Source organism: Toxotes jaculatrix, chromosome 3 (genome assembly GCF_017976425.1).
Source record: "Toxotes jaculatrix isolate fToxJac2 chromosome 3, fToxJac2.pri, whole genome shotgun sequence".
NCBI lineage: Eukaryota > Metazoa > Chordata > Actinopteri > Toxotidae > Toxotes > Toxotes jaculatrix.
The window spans coordinates 15,086,015-15,106,366 of NC_054396.1; the positions used below are offsets into that span (position 1 = coordinate 15,086,015).

At 40.4% G+C, this 20,352-nt stretch overlaps 2 protein-coding genes across 2 annotated transcripts in view; both read right to left on the bottom strand.

The window, feature by feature from the left end:
- LOC121179317 (guanine nucleotide-binding protein G(i) subunit alpha-2) overlaps window positions 1-14,987 on the bottom strand; it is a 54,479-nt gene extending 39,492 nt beyond the window's left edge. The window contains exon 1 of the mRNA XM_041034097.1: window positions 14,077-14,987. Coding sequence (XP_040890031.1) covers window positions 14,077-14,194 — 118 coding nt within the window. The 5' untranslated portion in view covers window positions 14,195-14,987. The remainder of the gene's footprint in view (window positions 1-14,076) is intronic.
- Window positions 14,988-19,732: 4,745 nt separating this feature from the next.
- The window catches only part of LOC121179220 (sodium-coupled neutral amino acid transporter 3-like), a 30,554-nt gene continuing 29,934 nt past the window's right edge, over window positions 19,733-20,352 (bottom strand). The window contains exon 17 of the mRNA XM_041033929.1: window positions 19,733-19,837. Coding sequence (XP_040889863.1) covers window positions 19,733-19,837 — 105 coding nt within the window. The remainder of the gene's footprint in view (window positions 19,838-20,352) is intronic.

Below are 20,352 nucleotides of genomic sequence, written 5' to 3' on the forward strand. Positions count from 1 at the left end.
AGGTCTCAATCAGCACACGACTAAGGAAAGCTGAGCCGCGACACAGCAGACCACCATCACTCATCCAAAAACACACAACTGGCTGACAGATATTCAAACTCCACCAGCTTGCTGCAAAGTCTGGCCACTATAATTTACAGTGACTTCTGTTTATATTGCTCTATGGTGCACATAGACCTAATGGAAGAACTAACATGGAAAAAAAAAAAAGATGAATTCTGACAAAGCTAGGGAAAATTTATAACAAAACACCACCAAGCTAGCTGTCAGTGCAGGAAGCCACTAACAAGCCAAAGATACCATTATCAATTTAACCCTAAAAAAAGTAGTCATGACCCTTTTAGAACTTACAGAGCTCATGTAGTCATATGCATTTTATTCTTTCTGTGATTCTACAAATGTACAGTTGTCCAGTTTAAACTTCATACTAACCACTCACATACTGATCCCACAAAGGAAATGGTGAGGAAAAGGAAAGTTGTCCTTTTTTTCCACAAAGTTAAGTCTGCATTTAAATATAAATCTGACTGTTTCTGAGTCACGGCTTCTTGCATGGCTCCAGTTCAATACTTCTGCGGAGTTCCAGCCATGTCTGCTCATTCTTGGTTTAACAGAAATAGTTAACAGTGACCCCGGGCCCCACCCTCTCTCTGTTCTCCTACTCAGTATTCCCCAGCTAAAAAGAGCCCCAGTGTGGGAGCGCACCAAACTGAGGCCCCACAGAAAACCACATAATTACAAATCACAATAAAGCCCTCAGTGCTGTGTCCCTGCCAGAGGCTCAGCTGCACTCTGGTCTGCTCCAACTTGAGGCCTTTGCTTGCAGCTACAAGGCCCCCCTTCCTTCACCGCTTTCTTTCTCTGCTCACCCCTGCCCTCTTTCCCTCCGTCACCTCTCTCTTTCTCTTGTCACTGCTGTAAATCTTACTCTTTCTCCCCTGTCCTCTTCACCCATCTATCTTTTTTTTGTTCAAGTCTGCAACAACTCACCTTTAACAATCCACACTCTAGTCATCACTTCTCTCTAGCAAAGAGATACATGTGGGGGGGGGGGGGGGTCTGTTCACTGCCTAACTTATTATTATCCTCAAAGGGTATCGACACTTGATGGACATTTCAGGACTCTGTAAGCAGGACTTTATTAGGGCTGCTTGCAGCATCCTGATGCAACAAGAGCAGAAACTGATTTTCTGCTGCAGAAACACAGATTCACCACTGATTTCACACTTTCCACCCTGCTGAAGTGGCCTTGAGCAAGTCATTGAATTCTTACTACCTCTAGGAATTCTGTTATTCTGCAACTGTCTCTCAGTTAGTTTGGAAAATCGGTAAGGGAATCAATTAAGCATCATAGCGTTGTTTGATTTGTCCACAATGACCTCTGAAAAAAAGGGGGAAAAAAACCCCAACAACTCAAGACACCAGTGCTAACTGGTATTGTTCTGATCATTTGCTGAGAACTGCACTGTTTAGCAGTTTAATCATGTATAAAATGGAACTCTGCTCTTTACAGCAGAGAACATCAGCAGTAATCGGTTTCTAATTGCTATAACTCCACCACAGTCACACAGACACAAGCTCACACAAACACACATGGAATCAAGCTGCAATATCAATGTACAGTACCCGACAAACTAAAAGGGCACAGGCTTTCTTTCTGACCCAGCGTCGAGTAGAAACAGAGAAATGTGCTTTTATTAGTCAAGGATCGGTGCCAGAGCAATAAAAACCTAATACAGTCTAATACAGAGCTAAAGCTCCAGCTTTGAGCAAACAAAACCAAGCCAATCATTAAGCCGTATTCAACTGAAAGGGGCAAATCTCTCCAGTGAGTTAAAAGATAATTATGGTTCAATTATTCCTACAGGGCATCAGTGGTTGGTCTGACATTAGGGTCACCTTAAAAGAGAGTCACTTGTTTAAAACTGACGTGCTCGTTAATGTGAGATAAAGGCAAGGGCAGAATAATCATTGCTCCAAACGATAAAAGAGTAACCCACTTCAACTTACAGACTTGGGCACACAGAAATATAACGAAGAGTAGCTGCAGGGAAACGTACAGGGAAACTACAATAATAAATATAATTATGAAAAAAACTTCCTGTAACTAAAAACAGTCTGAAGTCTGTCTCTATTAGTTTATTTGATTCTGTCGTTGATTCAAGAGAATGGGATAACATCTAACTTTGCCCTCCGCTTCTGAGTTGATTCCCAGAGTGTTGCATTGGAAAAGCCAATAAAATCCAGCCAATACCAGCATGAAAAAAATACTCTGTTTGAAGTTGTCACGTTTTGAGCTACAACCAAGGACCCAGATAGGATCCTACAGCTTTAACTAACACAAATAGCTAGTTTCACTGACTGTCACTTCTCTGTCAGTGAGATCATCTTTCTTCTATATCCTGCTGTTGACCCATATCATTATCCAGCCATTCTGGATAATGATATAGGAGCAGCTATAGGTCTTGCCCCAGAGGCTCAAAGGTAAAGTAAGGGATCATAAAACAGGATCGTTGGGTTGTGTTATTGTGTTTTTTTTGGGGGGGGGGTATGAACATGTGTGCCAGGCCACACCTAGCTTCAAAGTCATCTCAAACATTCCTGATTAATTAGCCATTCTGCTTGTTTATGTTACGCAGCTGCGAGAAGTAGGGCACTAGGAGAAGTGTTGTGTCGCCAAACACCTTGCCCTTTTGTCAGGAAGGTGTCGGCGAAAACACACTCACTGATATCTTCTTTGCAGCTGTAGTCATTTTCCTTTTGTCACAGTGAAACTACTATGATTAGACCGACACAAGTATCATTTCAGCGACAATGAACTCCCCTGTCTGTGGGAAGGAATTCTTAATAATGTGGATGAGACCATCATATGCTCTACTTATTAGTTTTCCTAACCTCCGGCTCACTAACATTCGACAACTGTGCTAGGAATGGAAGGCACACAGCTCCTCGAGCCATTGGCACAGTTGTTGCAATTTGAGTTATTTAAGTGGAAAGTGTAAAAGAAGTGTAATATCCAGAGCTGACCCTAAAATAGAATTTAGCTGGAACGATGCAAGAAGTGAGAAATGCGGTACAGTTTGTTATTTATGAGGGATTTATGGCTATAAATCAAAGCAAATAAATTCTTAAGATCCTATGAAAATAGTCCAAGTGACGTGTTACATGCTGGAATATCAGAACTGTTTCAGGTGGCATATTAAGACAATGTTTGACATTATTGTTGAGATCATTCCATGGAAACGAACTCTGTTTTAAGGGAACCAATAAACTAATTTCCCTGGGAATTTCCCACACTTACGAGCTCTTTGGATTTTAGCTGAACATTGAACACAACAAAATGCACAGGGAAATGGGGTACTTAGCCTTAGGATGAAGCTATTTTCACGAAGGTGCTTTCCTTCCCCTATAAGTATACACACACACACAAACGCAGTGTACGTACACATCATAGGCCTGTGCACGTTACACCTCTGTGACCAGCTGTAATGCGAGCTGCAGTTCTGGCTTCACGAGCCTCGCTCCACATGCACACCCAGCAGCAAAGCGAAAGCAGCTCCCAGGTTGCCATCAGGTCTGAGGACGGCATAAACCCTGTCAGTGTGAGAGCCACTGAAAGGCAGGAGCTGAGTCAGCGTTTTCTCCCTATTTCCCTTGAACAGGAAAACTCAGGTGATAACTCAGGTGATAAAAGTGTTTTTAACTGCCTTTCTTCTTAAAGCCTCTCCCTGTCTATGTCACTTCAGCCAAAACCAGCCATTAAAAGCCAGGTGTTGCGTGCTCGTGTGTTAGCTTGTGTTCCTGAGGAAGCAAATACTGCTGACAATATTTCTGTGATACCAAACATCATGCAAGGGTTCAAAAAAATAAATGAAATGGAAAATGAACCAATTCAGCTCAATATTAAGAACAAAGTTGCTGCCTGTAAAGACTTCCCTGATTCTAGGCTCGTTTTCCAAACGTGTTAAGCAGAAGGTTTCCCTCTGAGTTTACGCACCGTATTTTATTTATTACACATTAGAATGTCCACGGCTTATTTTGCTTTTGGTTTCTCGAAGAATGTTTTGTTGAACAACCATCTAGACCACCAGCTTTTAATAGATACACCGGTAACTGTTTTATTTGTATAAGGTTTCCACATGCAGAGTCTTTCGTGGGGAGGAGACGAAGCAGCATGCTTTGACATGCAAAACTAATAAATCACCTTTTCATGGCAGACATACTCAGTGTGTAACAGCTACAGAGAGCACAGTCTAAAAGGCTTTGCTATTAAGTGCAACATTTTTCTAGTGCTGTTGTCATCTGCATTTTAATATGACACTCTGATAACTCTCTGCCCTCTAATCATACATCCCTCTTGGGGAAATTTTTGAACTGATTTTCAAGTTTAATACTAGTTCGTAAGCTGTATTTGAGGGAATGTCTGGCCTCCTACTACATGTCAAATTATATACCACACGAAAGAACTCCATAACACACGCACACACAAGTTACAAGTGGCACAATCGAGCCTGCACTGCCAGGGATTTTTTTTTATTTATTTATTTGTAGTCAGAGAGCTTGGTATGGGGTCTCAAACACATTTCTCCATTGGACCCTGCTGCTTTAAGAGTTTTTTTTTTTTTATGAGGTGGAAAACAAAACAACACAGCAAAGTACAAACATATTTTACGGCTCTACGACATTCCTTCCAAAAATCTTTCTGAGCTTGAGGGCTGTGTTCAGACAAACAACAATGGTGAGAAGGTATAACGTGTAAAAGATGAGTTATTACAGTCTGTAAGTATCACAGCTAAACACTTTCAAAACTTCAGTCTATTTGCCAGTTGTGTAGATCATTTGTCATTTTCATGCTTTTTTTCCCCCCTTACTGTAAGGTCTGCTTCTGGCATTGTGAAATTCACACGCTGACACATGAGTATTGTTCATACCGCTGTCATTTTAAGAGAAATAACAGAGAAAGAGGAGGGGAGTGACTGCTCTCCGTTTTTTTTTTTTTTGTTTTTTTTTTTTAATGAGTACAGGGTGTTCAATGCAAAACAAATCCTTAAATTAGACTTGTTTAAGGGCTGCAGTGTTGCATGCGACAGGCAGTGGGGTCTACAGGCTCAGGATCTGAGCCAGGCAACTGACAGGATGGGTGTGCTGGTTTCCTCAACCAGCTGAACAAAAGACTCAAATGTACTTCTCTTTTAGATGCAGCCAGCTGAAAGAGGAAGTGACAGATGGGGGTAAGAGGGAGTGGGGTGATGGGCTGAAACAGGAAATGACATCAATTCCATCTGCAACACAGTTAGCAACCATGATCAAAGAAGGTAAGACAGAGAGAGAGGGAGAGAGAGGAGAGAGTCTAATCTATTTGATATGGGACCTAATCTGGTCATAATCGCTTACATTAGTATGTGCGAAGTACAACAAACCCTATTAACTGATTTTTATTTAAAAAATTTTCAAGAATCTGAGAAAATCCGGTGATGAAAATGAGCTAAAAGGGACGGTTACGGTCTCAATTTCCTCTCCATGTGTCCCTTTCTTATTTGAAACCATGAAATCACTTGCACCCACAGAGGTTCGTAATTTGTAGAACAGAAGGAAGCTCTGATTGGTTTTGGAAGGTGAGCACAGTGTTTTTGAGGTACTAAGTAATCTGTCAAGAAGAAATCCTATATTTTCTTCAAAACCCAGGTCTAATTTCTTGGCATAAATCGATTTCACAGCACCAACTCCAGGCTTTTTCTGCCATTAATATTGCTGAGGTCATTCAGCTGCGAATGTGGCTGGAGAAATAAGCGAAATAGACTCGGAAGGCACGCCAGGCTCCACGGCACTAACAACCGCCTGTTCAGGTGGTCTGAAAAGGGCACGAATGTGTTCCAAGTTGCAGCTGCTGGGAGAGGTACAGCAATACACTGCTCCTGATCGATACATTCATTATAAAAGGCTTTAATGCGACTACAGTGACCCAGTGAACACAAGGCCAGTACTGTGAAGCTGACACAGTTTCAGATAAACGTGTCGTACCTTTTCACAAACTCAAACCACAGGGGAACATTTAACAGTATGGTTTCATCTAAATGACCCTCCTAAATGTCTACAGTCAACCTCATTTAGATTGAGTTAAATGACAATTAAGAGAAAATATGACCAGTTACAGAGAGAAGCTCACAGTAAGAGAAGATAAAAAATCTAGACCAGAGGTTCCAGTGAAATGTATGGATTATATTTGTCCAGCTGTCACATAGCTAGGAGCTGACGACAGGCAATACTACTGAAATAAATGACCTCTCAATTACAGCCTTGACAGCACAGCTGACACAACATTATCACCCTTGGGGGCAGGAGGGAGGGGGGCGGGGGGGGCAGGAGAAAAAAAAACATACCCTCACCCAGTGTGACATCTAACTATTCCCACCATCTATCACCTTAACATGGGCCCCTGCTGCTCAAGTTATGTTAGGCACCTCACCTGATGCACTTTCTCCACAGCACGCAACTCAGATGAACATCAACGGCAGGCAGCGGATGAAAGCCAGTGGAGTGACAGAACGAGCGAGGTCCTACATGAAAACCATCATCTGATACGGGAAAACTTTAGAGAGAAGCGATGAAGGACAGTGTGGCACGCCGAGGAAAGATTACAAGCGTACATCTGTGAGAGTGACAGCTCCCCTTTACTCCGCCGTCAGCTGTCAGCTTCACTACATCACCGTTTCACATTGCAGCAGAGCCCACAGAGATACAGTCCACCTGTTGACGACATTTTACAAGATGAAATCTCTGATGGAGCTCGCCTTCTCATCAGCTAAAAACTATTAAAACTATCTTTATTTTCCATGATGCACCATTTTTGCTCATCCTTCTTCCAAGTTTCCTCTGCCGCTCAATACACATTTGGACGGCAACTATAATAAACGAGAGATGAAGAGACAGAGAGGCTCAAACCATGGTAGCTGTGAAGCGTGAAGCTGCCCTGCTGATCATAAGAACATGCTCAATCTTCCACTTGGTTAAATATGACCTGTGGCCCACCCCCTGTTTCCATCCTTACTTATTATCTCATGAGCTTTCTACTATGATTTTTGTCACATTAAACCAATCCTCGTTCTTCTCTTTTCATGCCCACCTCAGCAGCCACCCAAGTGCAGCCCACTTCCTCTCAAAGATGTATCAAAGAGCCATAGCCTCCAGTGAAAACTGGAGCCATTTTCTTTCTGTGGCTTATATTTTGACATTTTCCTGTTTAAGTGTACTTTAGCTGGTTTCAACACATATACAGGGCTCAAAGCTGAGAGTGCAGGCTCGACCCCGGGGGAGACCAGGAGCACCAGACCTTCCACTGCAGAAAAATGACAGGATAACCCGATGAGGATGGAGGGGAAGTGAAGTGAGCTCATTTCCTATAATGACAAGAAGAAGGAAATGGGGGAGGGGGGGGAGGGAGGGTGTAATGGTTTGCTGTATGTGTGTTTAATGACATGGTCAGACAAAGAAAGCCCCCGCCCCTGACTTCCCACTCCCCAAAGGCACATGAAAATGTAAGCAATATAAAGAGGGGAACTTTGACATCTCTGGTGATGCTATGGGGGGGGGTCATGAACCTGGGGAGTTTATTGTGTATTTTCAGGACCCTGACAAAATAAGCAGCACTACAGGGAGCACTGTATGAATTATACAGAATAGTGTCAGTCACATTTGGTTTGAAACTGGAACATAAAGGTTTTTCTGGCTCCAGGGCACAGCATGGGAGAAAGATGGAGTATGCTACTGACGGGTGAGGGTCAGTTCAAATAAATAAATAATCAAATAAATACCCTAATGATATTTAGTCATGCAGGTAAAAAAATAGCTCACACTGTAAAGTGAGGTGTGCCGATGAAAATACCCGGAATTGCACAGTTTCTGGCAAAAACAAGTTGACTGCTGTGTCAGCACTTTGACCCCCCACAAAGGAAACGTCCTTCACTTGCCGTGCAAAGGGCTGGCTGTTGAAGTGTCAGGGGAGAAGATCTGAAAAACTCTGCACCTTAAGCCAAAAATAATATCTACATGGCAAACCCTTAAGTTAGTTAGGGTTTTCTTGTTTGTTTAGGGATTTGTTTTTTGTAGCTTGGGTAAACTGACCCTTTAAAAAAAGACATAAAAGAAACTCCTTAGCTCATTCTTTATCCTAGCTTATATCCTTTTTCTGGCTCGCACTCAGACAGCTTTGCATTTTGCAACAGTTCCTGTGTCTGTGCAGAGCTGTCTGCAAGTCTACATGCTGCAGTATCTACTTCCCCTCCTACACACATTATCAGAAGTAAAGGGCGTACTGAATTAAGCTCATGATGTGATCCCTGTGTCTTCAGACCCTGTGGTGACCAAAACCAAGGTGAATCCTGAGGACTGCACTCATAACAGTTACTGCACACACCCAAAAAAAAAAAAACGCCACATGCAACCTCCTCACTCTAAAATATTAATCTCTATGCTACTGTAGTGTTTTTATGAAGCAGCAGGAATAGCGTAAGAATAAAGCAAAGATATGAGCTCGAAGTGGGGAATGAGGCAGTGGTGGAGGATTTTCTAACCCATCAGTATTTCCAGAGCAGAGAGGATAGTGCAGCCTGGTCCCTGTGGACTCGCACTGAGACACAGAGTCTGCAGGAGCAGGCTTTATCTTCAGAGCTCTCCCTGTAATTGCAGGATATTCAGACTATCCACATACACACACACACACAGATCTGCTGTCCACTGAGTCACACAGCTAACCGGGCAGCACTGTAGTGCAGACTGTTGAGTAAACAAGGTCAAACCACCCCAAAACATAGGACAGCAGCCTCATCTGATAAATCTTATAGAATTGGGACACGTTTGCCAACAGTGCTTGTTGTAAATATCGGTTACAATGCAGCTGCTCAGTATCTGATGTTCAGATGAGACTTCTTGGGGAGCTGTGAAAGTGCCCTCGGCTGCCCGGAGCAGGAACACAGACGTGGAGCTGTTTATACCTGTGGAACAGGTCGGTCTGACTGGGTTTCTCCAGAGAAATCCAGGTCTCTATAATCAGCCCACTGTAATTATATCTGACACCCACTAAAACTCTTCTACTGACTTTAATAAGAGGGAGGAACTCAGTGTCTATGCACTGCTGACCACATGGGCTGACCAGCAGTAGAACACGTCATCTTGTATAGTCATCAAACAGTAAATAAGTGACTGTAGCGGAGACGTTTGGGCTAAAATGTGCTGCTAAAACTTATTTCTTTCATTCAGCACATTTTCTCTACATTATATAAGAAATGTTCTTTCCTATTGAGGGATATAATTCTTCTAGACAGTTTTAGGATTTTAATGTTTTTGGACAAATATGTTAAACTCCTGCGAAGTGTACTTCCTCTCTATGATTCTGATTACAAGGAATTGGGTCTGACAGGAGCAGCTTTCAAGAATTTTGCCTTCTAATCACCAACTGGCAAAGCAATATTAACAGGACTGGATCAGAGAGAGGATCGAGCCCTCTGCTTCTCTTACCATACTATCACAGCAGCCGTGGCTCAGGTTTCCCAGCACAACTCTGCTTAGATTGATGGCTTTCGCAAATGGTAGCAGTGGCTAGGCTAGTCGATAGAGGCCCTCTCCCTCTCTCTGATCAATACTGCGTCTGCAGAGCCAGGCTTTGAGAAAGTTACCTAATCAAAGCATTTAAGAGAAATGAAGGTAACTGTTTGTTTTCCAGAAACCCACAGGAGGAAACTGCCTTTGAAGATGTGTGTTTAACCTTATAAAACTAAATTTAACAGAAAAAAATGTGTAGATATATATATTTATGCGTTTATATTCAAAAGCTAATTTTGTCTAATATTTGTTAAGGATACAATTTACAGTAAAGAAAATAGGTTTCCATCTTCTTCCAGTTTATCTGATGAGCACTGTGGTCAAACCTAGGTCTAGGCGATGTGACACTATCTGGAAGAGAAGATTAATGCTTCCAGGAAAATATAATATCCACTATTTAAGTTGATCCACCCTGATTTTTTTTTTTTTGGAGTTCAATCTTCCAATGTTCACTGGGAGTCCATTTCCCTCTTTCCTAACCGAGGCCTTAGCAAACAGTTCTAATTGAGGAGCAAACATCCTCAAAAACACAACAGAGTCAGGATGCAAAAGAGGAAGAGAAAATGACTGGTTTCATATCATGTGTTTTTCTTTCCTTTTGTCTGTGGATTAAAATTTTTAAAAAGTCAGTGTGTGTTCAGTTCATAATAATGACCAGACGGGAAAAAACTGTCAAAGTGACCGCTGGAGTTAAAGTTATACAAGCCTCTCTTTACATTCACATATAGATAATATATACAATAACAACACTTCTCCCATCCCGTGGCATGAGCAATGTAATGCGGCTGCCACCTTCATTTTAGGTTAACCATCTAATGCTTTGATCGTGAATAAAAGCAGCTGCAGGCCAAACAGTATGCAAGCCTTACATTGTTACATGTGGCAGCCTTACTGCAGCAACCACGAGGAGCTATGTAATGGAATCCAAACCAATTCAACACTGTCACAATAACCAAGTCATAAACTAAGTAGTGCATTGCATGCTATATATATCATGTCATAAAAGAACAGCATGTCTACTATCCTCAATGGAAATGAATAACAGCGCTGTCATATCAGTTGTTTTTAATACTCAAAATAGACCAAGTCGTTTCTCTTCTGAGAGCATGACTAGCCTATTTTTTCAACCGCAGCCCAATAAAACTGTCTTTATTTTCCCTCATTTATTACATTCACCATCTCAAGTTGACATCAAGTATATTCAGCTGCATACACATGTTGCACACTTCTATGATGTGCAAACGCATCAAAGAGGATTTCAGTAAGTCAGAAAGTCTATATGTTTGTGTAAGAAGTAGATGTCCCTTTCCACTTTGCCCTAGGCTGCATGCATTCAGTATTCCAACATATTTACATAACAGAACAGGCTGTCAAGCCAAATGCGTTTATGTACAATTAACACTGAAGTGTGCGTGAGTGTGTGTGTGTGCGAGCGTGCATGTGAATGCCAATGCTGAATCATGCAGAGATATTTCCCACTACCAGGCTGCTGTTCTCTCAGTTAAAGCAGAGCACATTGCAAAAAAAGAACTTTCCATTTGTGCCGAGCTGGGAAAAAAAAAGTAAGCAAAATAACAGGAAAAAACCAAGTGAAGTGAGCAGCAAAATATTTGTTGTCGACAGAGAGTAGATTAAATGTCAGTCAAAAGATCAGAATCGGCGGGGGAAGCCTGTGAATGAGTGCTTCCTGTTAATGAAAGCTTAAGCCTCAACAGTATGAAGTCCTCCCTGCTACATTAACTAATGGCTTTCTCCAGGGACAACTAACAAGACAAAACCATCTAATACAGCCTTCTGTTTGGAAAGGCGTAATTAGAGAAAAGTAGTTACCATGGAAATTCCAAATTGCATTGGTTTGTTTACGCCAGGTAAAAGACGAAGCGCCACCGTTCTGAATGTACTTTTTGTGGTTAGACTTCCTCAGCTTGTCGAGGGAAGGCAGCGCTTCAGAGGTGATTCAAAAAAAGATCCATCATTTCTGTCTCTGCCTGTAAGTAGGAACGAGGCTCATCCTTCAACGTAAACCCCGCGCCTCGTCCCAGGGTCTCTTGAGTTTGCTTTAGGAAGGACATGGGACCACCATTCACAAGTTACGCTCTATTGCACAGACAGGACAGACTGCTCACTGGTGTGTCATGAAGGAAGCAGTGAGACTTTTCTCAGCTGTTCCAACAGATACTATGGTGGCAGATGTGAGTGCTGAAAAGCATACCTGGAGGCGTGATGTAGCACCTCTGGGGGGGATGTCACACCTCTGTACACATACTGCTACTGAATAGATAGATCATGATTTGAGCTGTGACTGCATGCTTTATTCAGCGGATTAAGTCTCCCAAGAAAGCTTAATGCAATTAAACCAAAGTACAGTCATTCACTTCAGTCAAGTCTACGAGCAGGAAGAGCAAAAAAAAGAAAAACAGACAGACGTTGTAAGAGGAAACAAAATCAGGGTTAAAATTAGCTATGTGCAATCTTAAAGAGTATTGTGAACGCACAACTATATTTACCATTCAGAACACTGAAGTGTAAATTCCACTTTTTAGAGACCAGAAATCCTTCACAAGACATTCCTGCTTTACGCCCAGGTGCAGCCTTCGCATGCTGTGACATGTTTTTCAAGAGAAGAGAAAACTCTTACTTGCATGACGTGAGCCTTTACGCACAAATTCATGAACCCACAGTTCAGAATCAGAGCTCTCCTGTAATTCCTCTCAACCCTCACACACTGAACCGGATGGTAATTACTGATATGAAACCTGCTGTACAGAGCCGAGTATGTAATTAGCCTTCTTACCAGGGGCACAACCAGCCGTCTCTTCAAAGAGGCAGGAGAGAAAAACACAGTATGTGTTCCCTGTCAATTTGAGCAGAATCTTCTGTTTTCTATCAGGAAAGAGGACGAAAACTCAGTTTGGTGATTCTGTGATCACCAAACTGCTACTAAATGCACAGGCTGCACTGAGCGGTGAATACATTAAATAACCCCAAATTATTTCCGATTTTGAAAAGCTACAGAAAGTAAATTTGAGAATGGTGCAAAATTAAACAAAAGGAAACTTACTTGTAGGAGACTTACACAGACAAGTATTAATAGTTCCTGACTATTCACTGCCTTGAATTAATGTTCTGACACATCATATTTTAGTAGACTAATCATTTTCATAAAGCATAGAACAAGTTCCCTTTGATTTCCTTGATCAACAAAATCAGTATCAGATTAAATCTGAGCAGATGTTGAGCAAGGTGTCCTCAATAAAATCACTGTCTATCCTAACAAAGTGACTCACTGTTTGCTTAGAAAATTACATTGATTCCCTTGATGCAATAACCGGAGGAACTGCTGGGGAGTAAATCAGTGAGCATGAGAGGAGACATATCATTGGCCCAAGAGTTTACCAATCTGCACTTTTAATTCATACAAATTACTGGTTAAGCAGCCAATAAGAATTGCTGCTTCCTCTCCCTCTGTCTCTGAGCTGCATGTAAGGAGAAAATGGTAGCTCCATTTAAACTTTGAGGAAACAGTTGAGATTAACCTAACTCAGCAGCAATGTGTCCTGTAGTTGTATGTAGCTTTCCCAGTTACTCTGACAGAACAATAAAAGGGCCAGGAACAAACTTCAAAGCCTGGGAAAGTGTAATTCTCTTTTGCTACCAAGCAGTGCTTTCAATCAGGTGTTTAGTGTGTGTGTGTGTGTTCCAGTCAGTGCTGGGAACAGTCAGGGCTGTTCACCCTCTATCCAAACAGCAGCCCACTCATTATCAACCAGACTCTGTCATGTCTGAACCCTCAGTCCAGTCCTACTGCGAGGAAACCACTCAAACCACTCCAAACTTAAGCCTGACAATTTTGACTGTCCTGCCAAAAACAGAAAAAAGGAGGGGGGGGGGCAGGCACTGTGCTCTGAAATCTCACTCAACATCCAGGGTTCAGCATTTCTCAAATTTCCACACGTCCCTGCTAGACAGGGACATGTGCCCCCACAATGCTGTTTCAACTCCAAACTTTCCAAAACATCCCCAATAAAGCCCATGTGTTTATGTCAAAGCAGGACCCAGAATGGAGGCAAAGTACACAAGGACACGCTACTTTTTAAACATGTGAACTGGGGCAGTGGCAGGTCCAAGTTCACAGGACTGCTACTGCACTCACACAACAACACAACTCATTTCTGGTGGCATTACCGCTGCCACGTTTGTCTCCTGAGGAGACAATTCAGAGAGCTGTTGCTGGTGAAACACTTTATGAGGGTGAGGGACTGAAGGCCAGATTTTGGAGGGCAAAACAAAACATGTTACTATTAATAGCATTTCCTCAAAAAAAAAAAATCATCCTGACTTGCTCAATGACTTTTTGTTATATTCCTGTGTCACATTTGCACAAATGCTCAACCCGTTCCTACTCTTGCATAATTCGCTTGTGACCATTAAATGTGACACATTTGCTGCCCAGTGTGAACGGTGTGACAGGCAACTCACCCAGAAGAAGCAGTTTCACTTCTCTCGCCGCCTTCTCTCCATCTTCTCTCAGGTTTTTATCAATCATTTTAGACCTCTCTGCCGCGGCTTTATCTTCCTGACTAACCGTACAACCCATGGTTCCTAGTGCGCGCTTCAGGTCTGCTGCTTTAGTGGGAAAATATCACCTGGGAAAAAATAGTAATATTTGACGGCTAAGTCCGAAGACCCTTGTTTTAAAAAAAAAATAATAATAAAACAAGGGTTGAAGTTGAGTCAGTGAGGCGACTTCCCTTTTTTTATTTCAAGAGTGGCGACGAACGTGACGGATTCCGTTCATCCGCGACAGGGAACGAAAATCATTAAAACACACGATTTCCTTCTGCGAGGTGAACTTGAGATTTCTAATGTACGAAATTCCCAAACACTCGTCGGTTGTTCAGTCAGTAGTTCAGCATCGGTGCGGTTTCTTATGAGCTTGGAGTTGAAGTTGTCCGAGAAAAAGAAAAACGAAACCCCAGCTTGAGCAACTTTTTTTTTTTTTTTTTAAGGACGATTGACTTTTAGTTAATTCGGTATTTCCGACATCAGACCATCAGAGCAGGTTAAACACGCGAAAACGGGCCACGAAGTTCAGCACAAGCCAGAAAAAAAAAAAAAGAAAAAAAGTATTCCAGCTGTTGAAAAGCGAGCACACGGATCCCTGCTGCCTGTTAGGCTACCGGACACACACACACACCACTTTTCACAGGATGTTTATCTCTGCTGTTTTATGTCTATATATTCTGGTTTTAATCCCTGTAGCCGCTGCGCATTCTTTCCCCCGCGTTGAGATTTATCACGTTTGAAGCCACACCCGTAGCCGCCGTGAAGTTCCCCTCTGCCCGACAAACAGCGAGAGAGCGCCGTCACCTCCTAACGCAACAGCAGCAGGTCCAACCTCCGCCACAGTTTAAGAAAAAAAAAAAGAAAAAAAAAACAACGTAAAAACGCCCACTTCGAGTGCTTCATGGGAAATGTAGTCAAACACGACGGGTTACTGTTTCCTTCACGACCTACAGGACATATATGCATATAAGTTTTGGAGTTCATTAGAATTAAGGGGCTGATATGAACAAGAAAAGAGATTTTTTGGAGGGTTTTTATTTATTTATTTTAAATGCACAATTTCTAATAACTAATGGTACATGTGAAGGATCTGCATTCATAATTTAAATTAAAGATCCCTTCCAGGTATGTACGAAGATATAGAAAAATGCTATGCTTTGAATCATAATTTATGTCTGATATAGTTTTTCTATTAAAAAAAAAGAAAGCGTTCAGTTCTCAAAATGATCCCTACGCCTCCTCCGCCATTGAAAAAGCCAGAATCTATGAATATGCAGATATTTTTAATTGAAAAAGTTTAACTACTTGACACAAGATATCTCCTAGGTCACTGAAAGGCCATTGTCCATATGCAATATTACAGTCTTTTACAAAGTAAAAGAATTAACTACAAAATGTGCTGTTATCAAAAGTAAGAGTTCTCACTCAGCAGAATGGCCCCTGTCAAATGGTATATTCATGCAGATGTACAGCATACTTATGTATCTACTCTCATTTTCCTGATTTACTGATTAATTGTTTGGTTTATAAAATTCAGGGAAATAGCCAAAATGCCCATCATGAGGGGTTAGGGTTAGCCTAACCCCTAACCCTAACCCATGACATCTTAACATTTCTTGTTTGTTTGTTCTAAAATCTAAAGTTATTCAATTAGCTATCACAGAAGGCTAAGAAAACCTGAGTGTGTGTGTGTGGGTGGGTGGGTGTGTGTGTGTGTGTGGGTGTGAGATTGGATTATTATTACTGGTTCAATAATATATAAGGGGAATTTTAATGTTACACACAGCTGAAACACAAATTGGCTCTGTCTCTGTAAAGTACAGATCACATTCTTTAAAGTAGCCTGACTTGGTCAAGGATCTGTCTTGATTTTATATTGGATCAAAAATATTGAATAATCATTTAGTTGGATGTAAAAATTTCAAACTTAGGAGCTTTCAATGAACACTTAAAGGCAACAGAACAACCACAACTGTGACTTTAGGGGTCTATTTTAAATATTGGTAATCCTAATTAGTTTATGGAAATAGCTGAGGGTAATGACTGCCACACCAGCCAGAACATAAGGATTTAAATGTAATAGTAGTATGAAGTCAAAACTGAGACTCAGAACAGGTTCAATACAATCTAGGTGGTGATTCATGGTTTAAGAAAGTACCTAACAAACCCTGACATAGCTCATTCCACAGCTCTATGGTGTCACCTTGTGGACTGTCTCCTGACCCTCAAGAGAAGAATTAACAGCCGTTACTGAACTCCCTTCACTTTACACCATGTTTGTACTACAGTCTCATGAATATATGATAAATATTTTATTATTATTATAATTTTTTTTGCCCAAGAGCAACTTCATTGTGACATATAATGACATAGTCACATATAATTATATGCACCTGTGAAACATTTTGAAATATATGCCCAAAATGTTCCCTCTCTGTATGAAAATGAAATGAAATCCTACAAGTATCATATAAAGTGGTGTCCTGATTGTCGTAGAGACAGGTGTCATTTCTGATTGATGAGGACAGATGAAAGTCATGTTACCTCATTATCTTTATTGCAACATTGTTTACAGTACAATAACTGCCAGCAACATATTAAAATATATAGAGATACAAGAAAATAGACATGAATTGAAGGACAAAAAGGTTTAAAAGCACTTTGAAAATGATTACATTTATATCTTTAATTAGACTAAAACTTTAATGCTATTTACATTATACAAACTAGATATGCATATAGAATATAAAGGGTATACGTTTATATACATTATTTATAAATGCTGGCCGATGTCAATATTTAATATGTTACTATTCAATCATACACATTTCAATAAATCACACAAAGTGGGAGACTAACAACACTGAGATCTAAATACAGGTCCTCAGAGATCATCTTGTATCAGCCACTAACACAGTGTATCCCCTCAAATGCCTTGCTTTTATTTTTCTTTTTTGCATGTTGTGAGGTTTTGAAGTGTTTTGTGTGTGTGGACCAATGACAAACAATTTATGAAACTCACTTCACCAAATGGCTTCATCTTACATACAGATAAAAAAAAAAAAAAATTAAGGTCAAACTACAAACAAGAAGGTGGGGATAAGTATAATCCATGCACTGGTTAAACAACACTGAAAGACTGAAAAAAAACACTGAAGTTATGCCCCAGTGGCTGATTCAGATGATTCTCTCTGCATACAGTTACATAAAGACAGCCAAATGCCTAGATATAATCAAATAAAGATGGATTACAATACTCAGTTACCCATAGAGCACTCACTGTTGTCTGGTGTATGAGGATTTTATCTTAAAAATATATATATAATGAAATGTAGGCAAGTACACCAGCTCACTAACAACTCCAAGTTAGTAGGTTAATGTCTGCCAACAAGCAGCAAGGAGGTCAGAATGACCCAAACTATACCACTCATGATATATCACTGATTATAACAGATAGATATAACAATAAAAAACACATATAAAAACAATCATTAACAGGTTTTGTATCTTGCATTTCATCACTGAATCAGATTTAACTGATACGCTCGAATAAACATTAAACATGAAGTTTAAAACAACAGTTAATCTATCTATGGTAAGGAGACAAATGCTCGAATTATACTTCTGATCAGAGTATAGGTCCAGGTTTAACAACACAAATGCATATAAGTACTATAGTTCAAATACAGTGGAGCCATGTTTTCTTTTCTTCTTTTTTTTTAAACAACACCGACACCTAAAAACCTCCAACAGTACATCCATCTAATTTGTCATTTTATCTACGAAACAGACCAGAGGAGGAAGCTAATGATCGCTTGGGCTCACAGGAAAGCTAAGTTTAACATTATTTCAAGTAATATTTGAAAAGACATCCATTTTATGCCATCGATACATTGCTAATTTTCTCATAATCTACATTTAGATTAATTTCTCAAAGAGACATGCCTTTAAATCACATCTATGAAATGTGAGAGTTTCTCAGCAGTAAATTTGCTTTTGTTTCAACTTTTTAATGGCTACGAGAAGTTGTGCTTATCAAAGAAAAGTGCTATTGCTAACCCACAACTTTTCAAGATTGTTAAAGAAACAGTGATCCCACATCTCTCATTTCTGTTAGGGATCAAGCTTGTGCTGGATGCAGACATATTTACAGATACCTGTTACTGTTACTAACCACTTCATGAAGTGACCCTGTTGTTGTTTTATACATGTTTTGGTTATCTCTGATTACTTCCAGTAAATGTTCAGAAACAACACATCAAACTTTCCAGGTAAAACTCCTCCCTGCTCGATGATGAGGAACACTCAGCGGTAACTTTCTTCTCTTCATTTTATTCATCACGTTGATTCGTGCAATCCAACTGAGGAGGTCTTCAGTACCATTTGTCATGGTCATGTACAGATTAATACTGAAAAACTCTTTGCACAACATAGGCATTCTTTGACATAGTGATCTGAACAGCCAAGAACCACTTAAAAAAAGCTCCTGACCGGAAACCTGCCTCTGTGCTGATACTGATCGCCTCAGTAAGCATTAACTGAGGATCATCTCATCAGTCCATACTGCATTGTCTGAGGTTTTTTATCAAGTAGAGGTTATTAATAAAAATATACATCTAGATCATATTGTGTAGGAATGTAATGATAAATGTGCTCACAACATTGTACCACATCCTTTCAGTGGTTTTGCACCCTGCTCTATCCGAGGTGAGAATTTTAACACCTCTAAACCTTAAAATAAACAGCAACAGCACAAGTTAGTGGAGCTGGAGCTGGGGGAATAGTTCAGCATTTTCCAGTCTTTATGCTATGCTCATATCCTAAAAATGTTGAACTATTCCTTTAACTTATCTGTGCAATAGCTTTTACTTTCACTTTCCTCTGCAGGTGCACAGAATTGCAAAGATGTAGTTATTTCAAATAACTTAGAATATCATTATTATTATTATTAACAATAATAATAATAATAGTAGACATAAAAATCATAAAAGAATCGTCTATCATTCAATAAATTTCATTCAAAACAGTTAAAAGGGAGATGCCTCAGATTGTGTATTCTAATCTGAGTAGTTGTTTGAAAATCATATATCATCTTAGGACAAGACAGGGACAGCATGAGGTGGCAAATGCTCACAGCAAACACAGGGACAGGTGTATAAAGACAGCAGCATCTTACATTGTTACTGTTCTGTTCCTTTTTTTTTTTTTTACACATCCATCTCACAAGGCACAGCCTCCAAGTGTCACCATCAATCTTTATGCACCTGGCCTCTCAGTGAAGTCATTATCAACTTTCCAAGAAAGTCTAGTGGCCTGAATCTGCAGTCCCTGTTCGGCAGGATGTACAGTACAACGTAATGTCATTAGAGCGAGAGCATTTGCAGAGGGACAGAGAGCTGTCCTGAACTCTAGACTCCTCCTCTGTGGCCAATATTCTCTAATGGAAAAGACAGGGCATCTTCAACATCAAACATAATCCGAAGTAAAAACAGTAACAGTATAACATCTAAATCAACAGTATAAAACCTTAAAGAAAAAAAAAGAAAAAAGAAAAAAGGGAAAGTGGTGCCTAGTGACCACTGCTGGCTTTACTGGTGCCTGATGTCCAATCAATGATGATAAAGCTGAGACTCATTATCATAAACAGGAAGCCTATTCCAGCAAAGCAGGCCGCCTGAAAGAGAGGGTGAGTAACGAGAAGGACAGAGAACAGGAGACAGAAAGATCATTGTAGGATCATTATCTAGAAGCATCATTTTCAGATAGTGTCAGGGTGTTTACAGTAACTTCCACAGTAAATCAGTGAATATATGAGTGACTGTAAACCACAGACATTTTTCAGTCTCTGGTTTTCAGTAAAAAGCTTGATTTTTGAGGTTTATACTCATATCAATATTTGAGAATCAAATCCAATAATGTCACACTGTTCAATATTCTTTTTTTTTTTGTGATATTACTGGTGCAAGACACTTCTGGTCATACCCAGAGGTGAAGAAGACTTGAGTCCAGAAAAGGCAGCAAAACACTGCTTCAGTTTTACAACATTTTTTTCCTTACTTTTGTTCACACGCACCATTTGTAAATGTACTTCTTCCCTCTCTGTCTTTAGTCATTTTCAACACACAGAGCATCTTATACAGATCATCCAATGTACACTGATACTACGTTTTTAACAAACCTGTATAACCT